We start from the raw sequence: 14,324 nt of genomic DNA, 5'->3' as shown, positions 1-14,324 counted from the left end.
GCAAAATCTGATTTGAAGCAAATCCATTAATCGAGTCACATTTTATTCAAGAATTCGTTTCTCTTGGTGAAAAAATTTCTCTGTGAAAAATATCTTTGCATTTTATATTTTTCATTGAGACGCAATTAAAATTAAAACTTGAGATAATCGATCCTAAGATAAAACTAGACTAAAGTAAGTAAGAATAAGCGAAAGACCAATGTAAAAATGAACGATCTTTTCGCAGCACCAGAGATATGCAGTACAACGAGGAGGAGGGCACCGTTCGCATGTATTTGCGCGGCCGACCGGTCGTCCTTTACGTCCCTACGCCCATGATAGAATCCTACGATCTTCACAAAGTTAGTACACCGCCGCAGAGTAAATTGAAGCTCGACTGGGTCTACGGATACCGAGGCCGGGACTGCCGTAGTAATTTACACCTGCTGCCGACTGGCGAGATCGTATACTTTGTCGCGGCGGTCGTTGTTTTGTACAACATGGAAGAACATAGTCAGAGGCATTATTTAGGTCATACGGATGACGTTAAGTGGTGAGAAATTAAAAAGTATGCGATAAATGTTATGTGAATGATTAAGATATTTGTCGTCATGATTTGTCGACAGGTCTTTAAAAAAATAACAAATATATTTTATATAGAATTCTTAATATATGTATATTATTTTATATATATTCTTCTTTATATATTTTATATATTTTATATTTTAAATTATTTTCTTTGTGAGTTTAAGAGTTTCATATTTCAAAAGAAAGATATATTTAGTGTTTCTTTCTTTCTTTTTGATGTTAAAAAATTGAAATACACATTAAATTCTTTATTAATCTGTGCATGTGAAAAGAGATATTTTCTGGCAATCTATATTAAATAATATTAATTTGATATTTTTTACAGTTTAGCGATTCATCCTAACAAATTAGTCGTTGCGACGGGACAGGTGTGTGGAACGGATCGTCGAGATGCTATGGTAAAATATTACCAAGTATAAATAAATAAAATAATTAAATAACATTCTAATTTTATATGTAATTTGTCTAAATTATAATACAATAATAATATCAACATCTGGAATTTTAGCCACACATCAGAATATGGAACTCTGTCAGTCTAACAACTCTCAGCGTAATCGGCAATGGCGAATTCGATGGGTCGATTTGCTGCCTCTCATTTTCCAAGGCTGACGGTGGAAGTTATTTATGCGCCATCGACGAAACCTCCGATCACAATATATCGATTTGGGACTGGCAGAAGAGTGACCGTGGCACCAAAGTGACGGAAACGAAGGTACGCGACAAACAGGCAACAATTCGACACGCACGTAATGATTATAATAACGTGATAAAAAATTCTTGTGACACACACACACACATGTACATATATACCTATCCACAATATCGCGAATAATCACGATTCGTGTATATTCTGGCCGGAAGCAGGCCATTTAACGGCCAATGACTGCCAATTGCAGTGCTCTGTCGATACGGTGGTTTGCGCCGAATGGCATCCGTTGGAACGAAATCAGATCGTCTCCTGCGGAAAAGGACACGTGTCGTTCTGGTCCTTGGACAATGGTGGTATGCTGTACAAACGTATGGGCGTCTTCGAGAGCAGGGATAAACCTAGGTACGTCACGTGTGTCGCCTTCAATCAAAACGGCGACGTTCTCACCGGCGACAGCAATGGCAGCATCATCGTTTGGGCTCGAGGTAATTTCTTAATAATCCTTATTAATTTCTTTTTAGAAAAAAAAGATATCCTGGTTTCAAAAATGTTAGGAATATAAACATAAAAAATCTTGTGCAATAGTTAAATTTGTTTTTTTTTCTTTCAAAATAAAGATAATTTTTTAATAATATCTCTGCATATTTATATGAAGTCTTAAGTTTCATTTCATTTTATGATATTTGTTTCATGTTATATATAGGCACTAATACAATCTCAAGGCTAGTGAGGAATCTCCATGAAGGATCAATTTTCTCAATATGTGTTCTGAAGAATGGCAACATTATCACGGGAGGCGGAAAGGACGGTCGGATTCAATATTTTGACGCATCCTTGACTTTGACTGGAGAAAATGCTCAGGTAAGTCAGAGAAATTTAAATTTAACGTAACATGAATATTTATTCAGCTTTCTTGATACAAGATATTTTCTGATAAAATATAAAATGAAAAACGAGATTTATTTGATAGATTGAAGATCACTTTGGAGGAATTCGAACGCTCTCGGAAGGAAGGGGTACTCAGTTGTTAGTCGGCACGACGAGAAATTGCATTCTCGTCGGCGACATTGAAATGGGTTTCAATCCAGCTATGTTAGGTCATGCCGAAGAAGTCTGGGGACTCGCGGCTCATCCAACTTTGCCACAATTTGCAACCGCGGGACATGACAGATTATTGCAGATGTGGGATAGTCTGAGTCACACCGTAGTGTGGAGCAAAGACATTGGGGTAGATAATGTTTATTTATTTAATAGAAATAGAAAACACGTTTCAAAACAACTTAAAAATATAAAAATATATTTTAATTAATATATATATAAAATAAATTACGATTTAATAAAATAGAGTAAAAGACATTTCTCTCTAATTCTTATTTCTTCTCAAGAAACGAAAATCTTTGCCATGGAAATAATTAAGATTTTAAAAACATATAGTTTAGTTATAATGTAAAATATTTTTTTAATTAAAAGCAATAAGTAAAATAAAATATAATAAAAATAAAATCGCTTTAATTGTTCTTTTTATCCTTTATGTAGGAACAAGCACAAAGTATTGCATTCTCACCGGATGGCAATATCATAGTTGTCGGCTGTATGTCCGGAAAATGGCTGGCTATTGATAGTGAGACACGGGAATTATACACACATCACAGTGATGGTTCGGAGCCTATTCAGGTACAATGCCTCATTACAATTTAAAAATTCGAAATCAATTTCTGTGAAAATAACTTGATCATGTTTTTAATTCACGTATACATACATATACGAGCATAATGAATGTAATGTGATATAATTGAACCTTATGGTGGGAAATCATTTTCGTATTCTTATTTCACATTGTGATTTTTTTAGGTCGTTCAATTCTCACCCGATGGTACTCTCCTCGCACTCGGTTCCAGAGATAATTACATTTATATTTATCAGGTGAATGAAGATGCGACCAAGTATAGCCGGGTTGGACGGTGTATGGTAAGTTTTTAATGATGTGTCCTATGTATCTTGTTATATCAATAAAACTTTTCTATAAATAAAATATTTTTTAATCAAACAATTTAAATATTAAAGATAATAATCACATCGTTTGTAAGTTTAATGTCATATTTCAAGTAAAATTAATTTTTTATTTTAATAATGTTGTTTTATAGTTTCTAGTATTATTATAAAAAAATTGTTATTTAAAAAAAATTTTTTTAATCTCTTTTATTCTATAAAATTGTAATATATCTTATCTTAATTTTAAATTTATTTTTTTTTATTTTATTATAAAATATTTGATACTACTTGTTATATGTGTTGTAAATAAGAAAATTAAATGTCAGCACGTACTTAACTTTTTATATAATAAATAATAAATCACTAAATCTTTCTTACTCGTTAGCTTAAAATTGATAAAATAACTTTAACAAAACAACGTTAACAAAGATATAACAAGATATATTATTATCGATTATATTTGCTTTCATTACAAAATAAGCCTTTTTTTCTATCCTAGATTGTATATATTACGTCAAATTGTGTTAATAAAGAATTATTTGTAAATAATTGTTACAAATACTATAAATATATGTAGCATTATCTGTTAATATAATTATTAGAACTAGTTATACAAATATGACGAATATGTTTTATCAGCAAATTGATTCACAAATCTTACGTAGCTTTAATGATACTGAATTCTTTTCCATTTTTAGCCAAAGAGGATTCGAAGGCACGGAGTAAGACTTGTGTTACGGCCACTTGAAAATGTAGAAAGTACATCGCGTTGTTTATGCAATGAAAATCGCTTCAAATATATTTGCAATTTTTCGTAAAACAGCGCAACGCGATGCACTTATTTATTTTCACATACGAATATAATAATTTCATTTATGTAGCTAAACTTTCTAGTTTCCTAGCACCCGCACGCATCTTTAGCCACTGCTTATGCATAAAATATTATGATTATGTAATAGATTATGTAATAGAATTATACCGTATTAATTTATCGTATAACATTATGTAATATTAATATTTTTTATAGCATCAATTATGTAGTATTTTATAGCGGTAAAAGAACGCAAGACATATGCTCGCAATTTATTATAATAATATGTATATATGATAGCGTGTATAAACGTATGTGTTTTTTTTCATTTCAGGGACACTCGAGTTTTATAACTCATTTAGACTGGTCCGTGGATGGTCAGTACCTACGTAGTAACAGTGGAGACTATGAATTGCTCTATTGTAAGTAAAATTATTTTTAATAATTTATCGAATTAAGCATAATTCATAATAAATTAACAAAAATAAAAAAGAAGGAAAATAACGATAGAAGTCGGCTAGTAAAACAAGGAAAGTAATCATTGATGTTTGATATGTAGAATGCTATTGAAGGGTATATATTTTATATATTTCTGAAATTAGCAAAACCTATTGTTAAAAAGATTTAATTTTTTCCTCCAATTATTGCATTATTGTACCTCGAAAGATCTCCTTTGAAATGTTTTATTTCCATGCAGATCCTTCCCGCTTGGATAATTTAAATTTCTCACAGATTCATCTGTTGCATTATTCTAAAAGTTTTTATAGGTATTATATATAATATAATATATAATATCTACTACATACAAGAATAGGAAAAAATAAATTCATCGACCGGTAATCATATCGTTTTAATTTAAGAAGAGAGAAATACAATGTTTACTTAATTATGCATATTTGAAATAAATTTAATAAATAAGGTAAATTTCTATAATTTACAGGGAATCCAGGCGTGTGTCGTCAAATACCGCAATCTTCAATGTTAAGAAACGTTGATTGGGCAACCCATACTTGCGTAATATCGTTCGAGACGATAGGCATTTGGCCGGAGGGTGCCGATGGTACTGACGTGAATAATTGCACACGAAGTGGCGACGGCAAGCTCTTAGCTACAGGCGACGATTTTGGAAAAGTTAAATTATTTTCTCATCCAGCATGTCAGCCGAAGGTAGTGTATTTAATTTATTTTATATTATGTGCTCGTAAATCTTAGTACTTGTATGCTTTACTGATCTCGAAATTGTTAGACACATGAACTACATTAATAAATATATATGCATTATTCTTTTAAATAAATTGGAATATTTTTTTCAGTCACTGTACCATTCTTATGGTGGTCACTCGAGTCACGTGACAAACGTCTCATTTTTGCAAGATGATTCCCGATTGGTATCGACTGGCGGCGCTGATACTAGCGTTCTCCAATGGATAGTTAATTAAGCAAACCGTCCGGAGCGAATAATTCCTACAAGTGCACTTCAAAGTCAAAGAAGAGAAAAGAATGTCGCCGCTTAGAATTGAAGATATCGCACGATCTACTTAATTGCGACGATAAGACATTGTAGCGTCTATGTTCTTAAAAAGATGAAAAATAGAATTATCCTGACGTTTCGATTTTCCAACATCAGGATACCGTCCGCTGCACGATTTGCTTAATCGTGATGAACACTGCTGTTTTTTAAGCAGATTCTATCTTTTGAAGATGGAATCAATTCACGCCTTGATTGCTGAATGATATTTTTGTCATCAGGTGAAAAATATTCAAATATGTTTTCATACATATATATTTTCATTCATACATTTTTCAACATCTCAATGCTCCATGTGTGCGAATGCGTATCCTTCTCGTATCAGTGTATGTGATAGCACTAATATGTAATATTTCTCATACCATTGTGTTTGACATGCACAACATTAATGGACAAGTGCCTCTGCACGATCAACATGGTTAATTAACTCTGAGAACAATGGAGCAACGTATTTTTGGTTAAAATATTATGACAATTTTTGTTAATTTTATTAATCCAAACAAAAATTCTTACATACGACACTTTACTGATTTATCTTTACATGTAGTCTTCTTTTTTTTTTTTTTTTTTTTTGCAAATGAAATGCTACTCTGATATTTTTGTACCAAAAATTTTCTTTTCTTGATACTGATTGACAATAATTCTGAAAATTGTCAGCACAGAAACGCAAAATAATATTCGATTTTATTTTTAGTTAATTTTGTGTAGTTACACAGAGCTCCTAGCGAATGATCTTTGAATGTTTCCAAATAATACGTAAATAGATGTATTTTTTTTTATGAAAGTATGCGTGCACGTATGCAGTATGTCGCATAATCAGTGAGTATAGATTTTGAAACATAAAAGTTATATAAAATATCAAGGCAAGAGATACGATTAAATTTTATTTAAAACATAAAATTAAACATATGTTTGTTTAAAAGTTTCTCTATTTTATTTCATATATCACAGGGTGATTCGTGTACTTTTTTTTTAAAATAACTATCATTAATAAATATGTCTCTAAATATATACGAACACGTGTATAAAAACACATTTAGAAGTACGATCAAATTTTAATGATAAACCCAGCGCTCATTTATCTGGCCAATGTGTTTTTTTACACCAATTAACTCTGTATAAAAGCATTGAGATAAGATAATTGAAAAATGAATATTTTATTAAATATTTCATAGTTTATGTAAAATTATGTCAAATTAAAATATCTCATTAACTTAAATTTTTGGCTATTATAATTTTTTACGAATATATTGCGAGGAATCAATTTATATATAAAAAAAAAAAATGAAGTGGATCAGAGTGGTTTAAAAAAATTAAGGTGACCTTGATTTCTTTAATGCTTCCACGTGTAAAAAAATCGTTTTCATCATATGACATCTTCCGTATTAAATATTTTTTTGCATATTTTTTCATGTATCCTGAATTTTTGTAAATATTTACGTTGGTCTTTATACGAATCATCCTGTATATATACATATACATATATATATATATATATATATATATATATATATATATATATATGTAACACTAAAGCGAGAGAGAGAATGGACTACTCTGAAATTATAGATTTATTTAAAAAAGAAAAAGAAAAAACTTTGCATAATCAAATGATATCAATCAGAACAAAAATTATAATAAACGACCAGTACCAGAACCAAACAACAAATGTAAGCGCGAGTGAGTCTATATTCTATTAAAAAACAAAATACAATTACATTATTATAACAAAATATAATTACCTTTCGATCCCTCTTTCTAGGATCTCTTCAATGATATGCAAATAATAATTAGAACGTTACATATGTACAATATAATCACATATCATAATCGGTCGTGAATCAGTAAAAGGTTTTTTTAATTAATAGTTTTGTAATTGATCTTTTATTATAATTTTTGTTCTTATTAAAAAAATTTTACTTCGTTTCATCATTGTATAAACGATCGAATATAAATGATTATAAATAATTATAGGCGATATACTTGTGTGCGTGTACCTATATATGCGTAATATCCTTAAAATCAAACTAAATATCTTAAATATGTCTACGCGCGCAATATGCGATGTCACAAAAGATCCGATGATGAATGTCGAGCAGAGAAGTGTACGCTTCTGCGAAGGGAACGTACGAAAGCAACTCATCGTGAACGAAGGACCAAGATTTTCCATGGTCAAAAGCATGAAAACCTTTTCATGCGGAAGGTTCGGGTTCTTTCCCATGGAAAAGACCCGAAATGGCTACTCGAAAAATATTACAAAAAGGAACGATTTACAGTGCCGTAATATACCGTCCAATAGGAAATGTACGCAGCATAATTCGTAATTCGATATATGCTTTCGATGCGGCGAAACTGTCACAAGTCGAAACAGTACTGATGATTGAAACAGACTGAGTTGCATAGAAAAAGGAAAAAAAATAAAATTGACGATAAAAAAAAAAGAGATGTACTTTTCGAGCTTGTATGACGAATGTATATACAATACCTTCTCTGCTTTTCCCCCTTTTTGGCATAAACTATTTTACCAAAGTGTAATAAAACAAAAGAGAGGATAATCACTTTATTTTCACTCATCATCAGCGTGTAAGATATATCGATATATTTTATTTATGTCATGGTAAGATGTACGTGTATGCGTATATATTATGTATGTACCGTCAATAGATAATAAATCATCTTCAAGACGTCATAAGACGTCTAATTTGAAAGTAATATAAAGTAATATAAAAAGGAATAACGAATTTTACAGTATTATAACATAATATAAGAGTTATACAAAATATTAAGGCAGTTTTATACCCACATGGTAAAAAGTTTGCAATATATTAACAGTATATGGCCGTAGATTCAATCAATAAATTGTAGCAGATTGACATTAATTATGTCGGCAATAAGTTAGTATTCTATTGATAAAAACTGCAGACTGCAGATTGATAGCAGAAATTGAATAGATCTGTTGTTTCGTAACATCATTTAAAATAACATATCAATCTAGAGTCTCTTCATTGATACTATTAGTTTATATTTACTTCACTTATATTTAACTAGATCGAATTTAATTATTTTATTATGCTAATTATCTAAAATTTTATTATAATTATTTATATATTATGCTCTAAAATTGTTTTCATCTGCATATTTATATTAAATCTTAAAGAAATCGTAAGGAAATTACTTTTGCAAATATTTAAAAAGAATTTCAAATTACAAACTGATATTCTTCAATGTCTACGAAGTCTAGATTAAAAACGTTCATAGAAACGTTCACGTTAAATAGAAAAATTTCACTAATTCTTAAAATATTTAATTAATTAATTTATTACGCAGTTAACTTAAATTCACTTAAATTAGTCCACAATAATTAAAACTGATTATGATTGTAGATCCGAGAAATATTTTTGTATCACTTATATTCAAAATTAATTTATATTACAATTTTGAATTTTGTTTAATTATAAATTTCAGAGAACTGATATAATAACGGATCATCTTTTAAACGAAATTATCTTTTCATTAATAAAGGTTTTAATTTTTATTTATTTTAATTATTGTTGAAAAGTTCAACATTACAGTTTTTTCAACGCTAAACTATTTTATTTTATTCATTAAAATGAACGTTGGCCATTAAAATAAACGCTGGAAAAATTTCGAATTCGTCATAAATATTTAAACGGCGATTTTTTGATGCGCAATACGATGAGAGAAATACGATGCCAAGTTCATTTTAAATTAAAAGCACAGTCATTTAATTCTGATTCGTTAAATCTCAAGGTTGTAAAAGGAACCGAAAAAAATGCGACGAAAAAGGTCAAGGTTGTGTGGGAATGAAAGCGTATCCCAGTTCGCGTAGCGAATTTTCTAATTTGATTGCATCGCATTCGAGAAGCTGTTTTAATCGAGCTCTTTTTGCATCGAGCACCTCTTTCCGGCTGGGTTTACTTCCTGAGAACGTGACTTCCTTCCGCAAATGATGTAGAATTTTAGAGACACATACGGTATCAATAATCACTTCCGCTTCGCTTGCTTTCTTTGGCCTAGAGTTGAAGGTTTGTATTGTGGCAATACCATTATATATATAATAATTCTTGCAAATATTTAATTTAATTAAAAAAACATTAAATATTTAATATATATAAATAAATATAAATAAATTATATAAATGAATGTATTATTGATTATATATTATATATTATTGAATTTATTTATTATTTATTAATTATTGAATTTAACCTAAAAAATATAATTTATAAATGTAGTACTAGAGGTATAAACTAAACTATAAAAAAATTATCGAATATATATAAAATTAAAAAATTAGCGTCTTCTAGCATTTTCAAATAAATATTAAGTTGACAAAAAAAAAAATAGTAATCTGTAAAATTTTCACTTTTTATCGCTAATGTTTGCTTCATAATGTTTCACAAACATTGAGATGAATAAATGTTTTAAAATGTGCAAATATACGTATGATAAATACTAATCGTACCGCGCGGTTTATTATTTACGTTTAAAAAGTTGTTGTTAAAAAATGCTAAACACTGCGAAATATGAAACGGAATAACCTCGAGACATCGCGGCAGAATTGAAATATTCAGCGATCATAAAATTTACTTTCATGCGAAAGAGAAACTTACAATATTGTCGGCGCCTGAGATTGATTGCACGCAACGTCAAGCGACATTTCTTCTTACACAGTTACAAAAATAATTGTCTCTAACAGAGAAATTTGAAACAGCCTGGAAGGATTTCATGGGATTTCATGAGGCTCACTTCGGCACGTTTAGTTCGAAGTTCGAAGGGGACCCCCAAAGTCACTTTCGAAAATAACTTCGTTTATAAGAACGACAGAATTTGACTTTGCTCACTTTATAAATAATCTCGCTTTGTTCGACTGCGTTGCCAACAGGCGTGAATGAAGTTAAACTCAAAACTTCGTCCTTCCTTCCATTTATCGTAGCATATGTATTTTATGACCGTTTGCTTTTTTCGTCAACGGATATTTGACGATGAAATTATGTGTTAATTAATCTTTTGGAGTAAAACGTAAAAGATGCATACAAAAATAATTTTCTAGAACATAAATTAAAGATTGAAAAATAATCATTTTGCAATAAGCAACTGTATAAACCCATGAAATCATATCTTATTTTTAACCACATCTTAATAATATATTCACTGCTTTTAAATTTATTTTGTGATCATGATATTAGGTATCATAAATAGAATGTATGTAAAAACGTCTATAAAATATCATTAAAATCATTAGTGCAGTTAGCATATTTCAGGAATCAATTCCACACGAGTATCATTTATCATAATGCTATTTTCGAAGGAAACAATTTTATTTATAATCTCTGTAACAATTATTTCTAATACACAATGTTTGAAATTGAACGAGTGACAATACGCAATGGAATTGAAGGAGATTCGTTATATATCAATAAAGATCGTTTATTTTTTGATCAAAGCAAACGAGATTGCACATGTGAAAAAATAACGCCGATGTGACGTCGATACACTTCTCAGATTTAATTCGAGTCGATCGAGGCGGTCTGTCGAGCAGCTTCAAAACAACACATAGCCTTCTCGTCGAGCAGTTAAGTACTTCTGGATCCGCTTGGCCGTTCGATCGTTCAAATCATCGATCATGCTTAATTGTATCCATCGTCCGCATCGCCGATATCACCCTGTCATGCGCTAATATATTATGCATGTTTATCGATCGAAATCCAAATGACGTAGTGGAGGGAAAAAAGAAAGAGAAAAAGACAAAACATTGAGAAAATATCAAACAGTCATTTATCGACGTGGCGATTATGTCAATTGAGAGAGACGAAATTAATCGACGTATTGCGAAAGAAATGCGACGAAAAAATGCAATCAAAGATGATGTCACAATTGTGCCCCGCTCATGCGAATTTTATATTCGAAGCTTAATAATTCGCGCGTTGACAGCTTATTACTATAAGTTAAATTTTTTTATTTTTTGAATAGCGATGAATCTTTTTATATTCTGCAATATCAACAAGTCTCTCTCGCACGATTATATAAACAAACTCATTGTATTAATTTCTTATCTTCGAAGGAGAAAAATCAAATGATTTGTCAATTCTAATCAAATTTGATATAATTGCGAGATCACCAATTCTAGAACTATTGTTACAAGTAAACAGAGATATTATTTATTTCAAATATTATAAATAACAGTGATAAGTTAACATTTCGTGAAATAAAGTTGCAAAACCTCTGCAAGAAAAATATATTTAGCTGTTATTTAAATTATATTAATATATATAATTAGTCTCTTTAATTTTTTTCTCTTTAATACGAGATTATGTGATAGATATGAGACACATAAGATTCATCGAAATTGGGCCGAAATCTCAATACTCGAGTTTAACGATGCGAAAAGTTAAACACAATATACCGAGTGATACGCGTAGAATTAGAGCGGAAACGGCAGTGAAAATCTTGCGAAATCAAACGAAAGTATACGTCTAGAAATCAATTCGATCCTTCGGTCAATGTTCTTGCTCAGCATTCATGATAACCCGAAAAATTTAGTAATGTAGGTATCTAAATTTAATACTCTTTCTCTGTAAAACGCAATCTTATATCTGTATATAACTGAGCAATAAATTCAATTAATTTTGTAACTATTTTGCAACGAATTCACCAAATGTTTCAGTTTTTGTAATTAAACTGCCCATTGTGTTAAATTTAATTAAAATCATAAGTTAACGGTCTGCAGCACATGATACTTGTAGGATCGAGAAGCGGTTTATGCGCGTTTAATTCACATTAGCACGCGACCGAGACAAAGCGCTCGCCTTTCGTCAATTCATTTACCGAGATATGGAACGAGGCAGTTAATGGCGCGTACGGGTTGAGCAATGAAAATGGTTTCCCGGTCAAAGTTGTGTTCAGCCAGTCGGAAGGAAAAGTAACCGTTTCCCACGACGAAGGGTCGATTACATCGAACTCGCTCGAGCTTTAAAGCAACTCTCGTTCTCGCTCTATGTACGTGTGTTTATCCACAATCACACGCGTGTGTCGATGCGTGTATGTGAATACTCGAGACGAAACGAGCAAACGAATTTAAAGGTGCATTCATACAAGAGAGATTTTCTTTTCTAATCATTTTCTTATTTTAATTTATTTGAGAATAAATGTTATATTTTTATGTAGAATGTAAAATTAATTTATGTACCTAACAAAAAATATAAATACTATTTATGTACTCATTCGTGTCCGATCGATTTCTATCCATTAAAATTTCTTAAAACTTCTAAGCGCGGCCCGTTTCTTATCTCCTTTTTTCCAAAATAAATTATGGATATTTATTCCAAAAACTTGAAAGTATTTTCACGAATTTTTACAGATTTTTTGAATCAATTTAAATAAATTAAAAAACTATCGGATTTGAAATATCCATGTGTATATGGATGAGGCACCTAAATGTAGTGTGTATCGTAAAAATTATTTATCGTTAAAATAAGCAGAAATAAAAATTTTACATTTTTAAAATATTACGCTATAAAAATATAATTATTATCTAAATGACATATGAAATTTATATAAATGTAATTTTGTAAATATTTCTTTAAATTATATTAATATATTGCTAAAATTATTTTAACATCTTTGTGAGCAGTTTATTTTCTATTTACTTAAAGTTTTTTTCGTTTTCGGAACTTGATAAATTTTTTTCTTGGCGTTTATTCGAGACTTACTTTTTACATGCTTCTTACGTCTGTATAATTCTCGAATTTGTCAGTGCGAATCCTGCTTAAGGAATGAGTCGAGCAATCTACTCAGGGAAAGTGCTGTCCTACTTGCGCGCCCACCACCATCGTACACATCGCCGCCACACTCACTATCACCGTACCATAGTGCGCTACCATTGCTAGTGTGTGTGTGTGTGTGTGTGGGTAGTTGTAACGAACAAACGCACCTATGCGAAGCACTCGTTTAGGACGCCTTTATGTAATCGAGCATGTAACGCGGCGCAAGCGTGTCGCAAGATTTCATGAATGAATCGTGCGACTCGTGTATCGACACGTCCTCGAAACCGATCGATGATAGCGAGGAGGAATCAGTGAAACGTCGTTGGAAAGATATGGTAGTAACGAGTTTTTTTCAGTAAGCAAAAATATATACATTTAACTTTGTTAACAATTTTATGACAACAGTCAAAAATATTAAAATATTAAAAAATATTATATCATTTATATTATATGTATAATTAAAAATTAAAATCTTTAAATGATTCAAAACTACTAAGAATCCTGACTTAATATATCTCGCGAATATCAAATATCATACTCAATACTCCTGGCCAAAAAAATTATTTATATACGCAATGAGAAGAAGAGCGCTACGAGATCTTTTCCATGATCTTTTCATTGTAACTATTTGTGACTAAGCCTTTGTATTCAAGGTTTTATAAATTAATACATAAGTAAAGATATGCTGGATGTAACAAAATAAATGCACATACTGCCGCTTAAATTCAATCTTATACAACTTACGAAACTTGATGGAGACAGTCGTCCTGCTTTCCCGAGAAACCATCAGACGACCGGTTTTTTGCCTTATTCTGGAAAAACCTGCTGGTACGTTAAAGGGAACACAAAGATTTTCAAAGTTGGAAAATGGAGAAAGTTTCATCAATTAATTGTCTTCGGCTGACAGACGAAAATTATTTGTTATTCCCCAGTTGATCGAATTTGTGTTTCGAGTAGAACTGGCGATTTACTTCAAAGTTAAACATT

General features: G+C 30.7%; 1 protein-coding gene across 7 annotated transcripts in view; it reads left to right on the top strand.

Moving 5' to 3' along the window:
* LOC140662855 (echinoderm microtubule-associated protein-like 2) overlaps positions 1–8,291 on the top strand; it is a 38,013-nt gene extending 29,722 nt beyond the window's left edge. For all 7 annotated transcript variants that reach the window (XM_072886523.1, XM_072886525.1, XM_072886524.1 and 4 more), the window contains 11 exons: positions 227–532; positions 893–965; positions 1,076–1,282; positions 1,467–1,704; positions 1,923–2,080; positions 2,190–2,447; positions 2,756–2,893; positions 3,071–3,187; positions 4,357–4,444; positions 4,963–5,189; positions 5,336–8,291. In XM_072886523.1, the coding sequence (XP_072742624.1) occupies positions 227–532; positions 893–965; positions 1,076–1,282; positions 1,467–1,704; positions 1,923–2,080; positions 2,190–2,447; positions 2,756–2,893; positions 3,071–3,187; positions 4,357–4,444; positions 4,963–5,189; positions 5,336–5,461 (1,936 nt within the window). In that variant the 3' untranslated portion in view covers positions 5,462–8,291. The remainder of the gene's footprint in view (positions 1–226; positions 533–892; positions 966–1,075; positions 1,283–1,466; positions 1,705–1,922; positions 2,081–2,189; positions 2,448–2,755; positions 2,894–3,070; positions 3,188–4,356; positions 4,445–4,962; positions 5,190–5,335) is intronic.
* Positions 8,292–14,324: the final 6,033 nt, after the last annotated feature.

Source organism: Anoplolepis gracilipes, chromosome 2 (genome assembly GCF_047496725.1).
Source record: "Anoplolepis gracilipes chromosome 2, ASM4749672v1, whole genome shotgun sequence".
NCBI classification, from domain to species: domain Eukaryota; kingdom Metazoa; phylum Arthropoda; class Insecta; order Hymenoptera; family Formicidae; genus Anoplolepis; species Anoplolepis gracilipes.
This window is presented reverse-complemented; position numbering and strand designations above follow the sequence as displayed.